The sequence below is a fragment of the Drosophila montana genome, unplaced genomic scaffold (assembly GCF_035044405.1).
Source record: "Drosophila montana isolate Dmon_TW-CO22-7 unplaced genomic scaffold, ASM3504440v1 contig_312_1, whole genome shotgun sequence".
In the NCBI taxonomy this organism is placed as follows: domain Eukaryota; kingdom Metazoa; phylum Arthropoda; class Insecta; order Diptera; family Drosophilidae; genus Drosophila; species Drosophila montana.
The window spans coordinates 604,600-608,441 of NW_026998009.1; the positions used below are offsets into that span (position 1 = coordinate 604,600).

General features: G+C 43.9%; 1 protein-coding gene across 1 annotated transcript; it reads left to right on the forward strand.

Annotated features, from left to right (window-relative positions):
• The first annotated feature begins 1,064 nt into the window (after positions 1-1,064).
• LOC135431127 (mucin-2-like) lies at positions 1,065-3,443 on the forward strand. Its single transcript, XM_064686076.1, has 3 exons — positions 1,065-1,124; positions 1,538-1,667; positions 1,723-3,443. The coding sequence occupies exons 1-3, from the start codon at positions 1,108-1,110 to the stop codon at positions 3,238-3,240; spliced, it is 1,665 nt and encodes a 554-aa protein (XP_064542146.1). The 5' UTR covers positions 1,065-1,107; the 3' UTR covers positions 3,241-3,443.
• Positions 3,444-3,842: the final 399 nt, after the last annotated feature.

The window sequence follows — 3,842 nt, forward strand, 5'->3', positions numbered from 1 at the left end:
AACTTTTTGTCCTGCCTGACTGACTGACTGATTGGGGATGGGTCGCAAGAGCTGGAAAACTAATATGCAAGTTAAGACGGGGTTTCGGGAAATTCCACCTGCATGTGTGGAAAAATCACGAAAAGCGTTTGTATGCAACTTTATTGTTTACCATTTGATCGGCCTCAAACTCAATTTCAAAGTTCTTTGTTCGAATTCATTTGAGCGGTATTTCGCACTTTTCGAAAAATGAATTCCTCCTTGGTGGAAATGGGGTTCAAATATTTGGTGGGTGACTTTGCATTTTCAAATTTATTTCCAAATATCTATACTTTCGTATCTTATGAGATGTGTTTCACTCTTTTCGCAGAATCCAAGCTTCGTCGGTGATAAATACGATTCAAAGATTTTTCGGGCAAAACTCTACATAGGAACTTAATAAATATCTGTTTTAGCGATTTGGGAAATTTCATCCGCAAAAGTGGTAAATTGGCGGAAAAGGTTGTTTTATTGGTTTCAAACTGACTTTCAAAGATCTTTGAGAGAATTTATTTTATACGTGCTATAGGCAATTATTTAAAACATGCATATCCTAGAACAACTATCGCTTTAATACCTTCCATTGAGATACTTTTGAAAGATATGCAAGCCTCTCGCCTAACTGATAAACAATTTTTGATTAGGAGAATTATTTATCGCCTGGAAGATACATTTGCGATAGCACCAATGCTTTAATGTTTATAGAGCTAGCTCTTTTGCTATAATTAAAATTGCGATTAGTTTTTTTTATTAGTATCTATGTTCCAAATTAATTAACTGATATTAAAAGTTCTGTAGAGTATGTAGGTTTCGTAATATGTTAAATACAGTACCATGATATTTATTTATATTTATATTTTTGCATTTGCCAACGCATTTGTTAGCTGTTGGCTTTATTCTGATGCTGGGCAGGTCAATCAACGAGTTTCTATTTGCGTCAGCAATTCTTTTTTTGTATATGTATTTTAAATATTTACCATCTACATAGTATATGTATTAATATGTATGTATGCCCAGGCAATAGTTTTTGCACAGTTCAGCTAACAATTTGAATGTGTCAACAGCATGTGAGGTCGAGGGAATAACACAATGGAGGCTTTTACCAGGTCTGCAAATCAAAAAATACGCGTATCACGTATTACGGAGCTGTTCAATGTATAAGGAAAGAATAAATATATTCGGAATGTTCTCTAGGTTACAAGTATAGAAAACATTAAGTACTCGGCTGTAGTCGTGCCATTGAATAGGTTTTTCCTAGAAATGCATGTCTTTGAATTATCAAAAATTTCAAATTTATACGGAACATATAAAGAAATATGTGTAGTATAATATATTTCAAACAACTATTATGTGTATATGGGGAATTGTGTTGGGTAATTTCATATATGTGCCAATCAGTCGTGAGTGGAAATGAGGCATTAGACATGAGCTGCGATAACCTTTAGCCAAGTCTACACTCATCCCAAATATGCACATACATGGACTGTAAATACTTATAGTATATTAATAATAATTCCAGATCTAGAAGCTATTTAGTGGCCACCCGCTCGTTCGCTGATCTCAGTTTAGTTTGGACATTTGAATTGAACGGAATGAAACGCGCGAATCTTTTGCTGAGCTGCATCGGCTTTTGCCTATTGGCCCTGGAGGTAGGTCAGGTTGTACTTAGTAGACTCCAATGACGTCATCTTATTATTATCGCAGCCGAGCAGCGCGACGAGCAGCGGCAGCAGCGATAGCGGACCCAGCGTCGCACTCACCCGACAAGCCATTGAGCTGGGCCTAGAGCCATCGGCATTGGGGGAACTGTGGCGCACCAAACAGCCGCTGATTATCAGCAAGCCGGACGCACTGGGTCAGCTGTATACAACGACCTACGAGCTCACGCCGGACGGCCAACATATAACCAGCACCTCCGTCAAGGAGGATCAGCCACAGCAGCCGACAAGCACAAGTACCAGCACGGTCAGTCCGCCGGCTGCAGTGCAGCCAACGAATCCGCAGACAGACTGGGAATATGTGCCCTCTAATCCGGGATATCGGCGCAACTTTGTGGTGGGCAACAGCTCGCCATTTGGCGCTAATTGGCCTAATTTTGGTGGCACCTTTCCGCAATTTCACAGCAGCAGCGGCAACAATTGGCCCAGCTTTGACTTTCCGGCGGGTATAACACCACAAACGACCACCAAAACGGAAAAGGACGACCAGGGACGCACAGTAACCACGACGATCAAGACCTATAAGGGACCTGGCAGCAATAGCTGGTCACCGGGCACAGATCTGTCAGCGAATTGGCCAAGCTTTGAGCTGCCTACGGGTGCGACACCACAGACGAGCACCAAAACGGAGATCGATGACCAGGGACGAACGGTGACAACCCTGACGAGAAGCTATAAGAGTCCAATTTTTACGACATGGTCAACGGGCAACGAGGATGTTGGTGGTTTGCCCGCCAGCTGGCAGCCAGCTGCCAGTCCGTGGTTCCACAATCCGCACTTCGTTAATGGAGTAACAGTTGGTGACGTGCCCAGTTTGACGCCCAGTGCGGCAAATCCCGTGCCCACTCCTCTGCCTCTGCCCACGCGACCAACTTTCATTCCCAGTCAGCCACCGCTGCCGACAGCACCGCCTGGAGTTGGGGTTTTTGAGCTGCGCACCACCACGCCGCTGCCTGCATTAGAAGATTTCCTCAAGCAGACGGGCAGCGGCGAGTCGACGCCCAAGACTGTGGCAACCATCAACATTGACGAGCTGCCCGTGAGTACGAGAACACGGATAACCAACTATAGCGGCACCTTTAATGGCTCCGCACCACCAAAGGCGGCTGACCTCGAGCCGCAGGTTAGGGATATGCTCAATCGCGGTGGCATCACCGATGAGGATATACAGAATGCCCAGGCGCTGGGCAACGATGTGACGCGTACTCGTGTCCTGCCCGACGGACGGATTGTGAAGACGACGATGCGAGTGAACAATTGGGCAGCACCGTCGGCACCGACGCCACAAGCCGCTGCTGCACGTCCGCTGGAGCGGGATAATTCAATAGACAACTTCCTGGCGCAGGTGAATCTAACGCCAGCGGATATACAGGCCCAAAACGGGGAGGTGATCAAGACAATTGTCGACCAAAATGGACGCGTTCTCAGCGCCAGGTTTGTGCTGAGCTCTGTCAAGGGCGAAGAGCAGCCGGGTCAGGGTCAGGCGGAGCATCCAACCAAATAAAATGCGTAATGCGGAAAAGGGAAACAAAGTTAATTCAATTGATAAACTGTTTGTATGTACGTACATCTATCTAGACATCTATGTGTACATCTGTCGCTCATAAGTACAAATGGAAAAATTGTGAAAAATGTATAAATAAATATGTACTCATAAACTTGTATCAATAAATGCTTATCAGTGCGGGTTACGCCCAACAGATTTAATTGTAGAGCTAGTCAGAAATGTCTATATACACAATGAAGAATGATGTGATGATTGGGAGATACCCTGTAGTCAGTGTTTCGCAAATATATAACTTAATATATCATAGAGCATGTCAGAAATGTCTATAAAAACAATTAAGAATGACGTGGCATAGATTGCTTGACTAGGAGATACCCTGTAGCCAGGTCTCATATACATATGTTGACAGTGTTTCGCAAAGGTAAAAACATAATATCGTAGAGCAAGTCAGAATTGCCTATGAAAACAATGAGGTATGACGTGGTATAGATTGCTTGACTAGGAGCTACCCTGTAGCCAGGTCTCATATATGTAGACAGTGTTTCGCAAAGGTAAAAACATAATATCGTAGAGCAAGTCAGAATTGCCTATGAAAACAA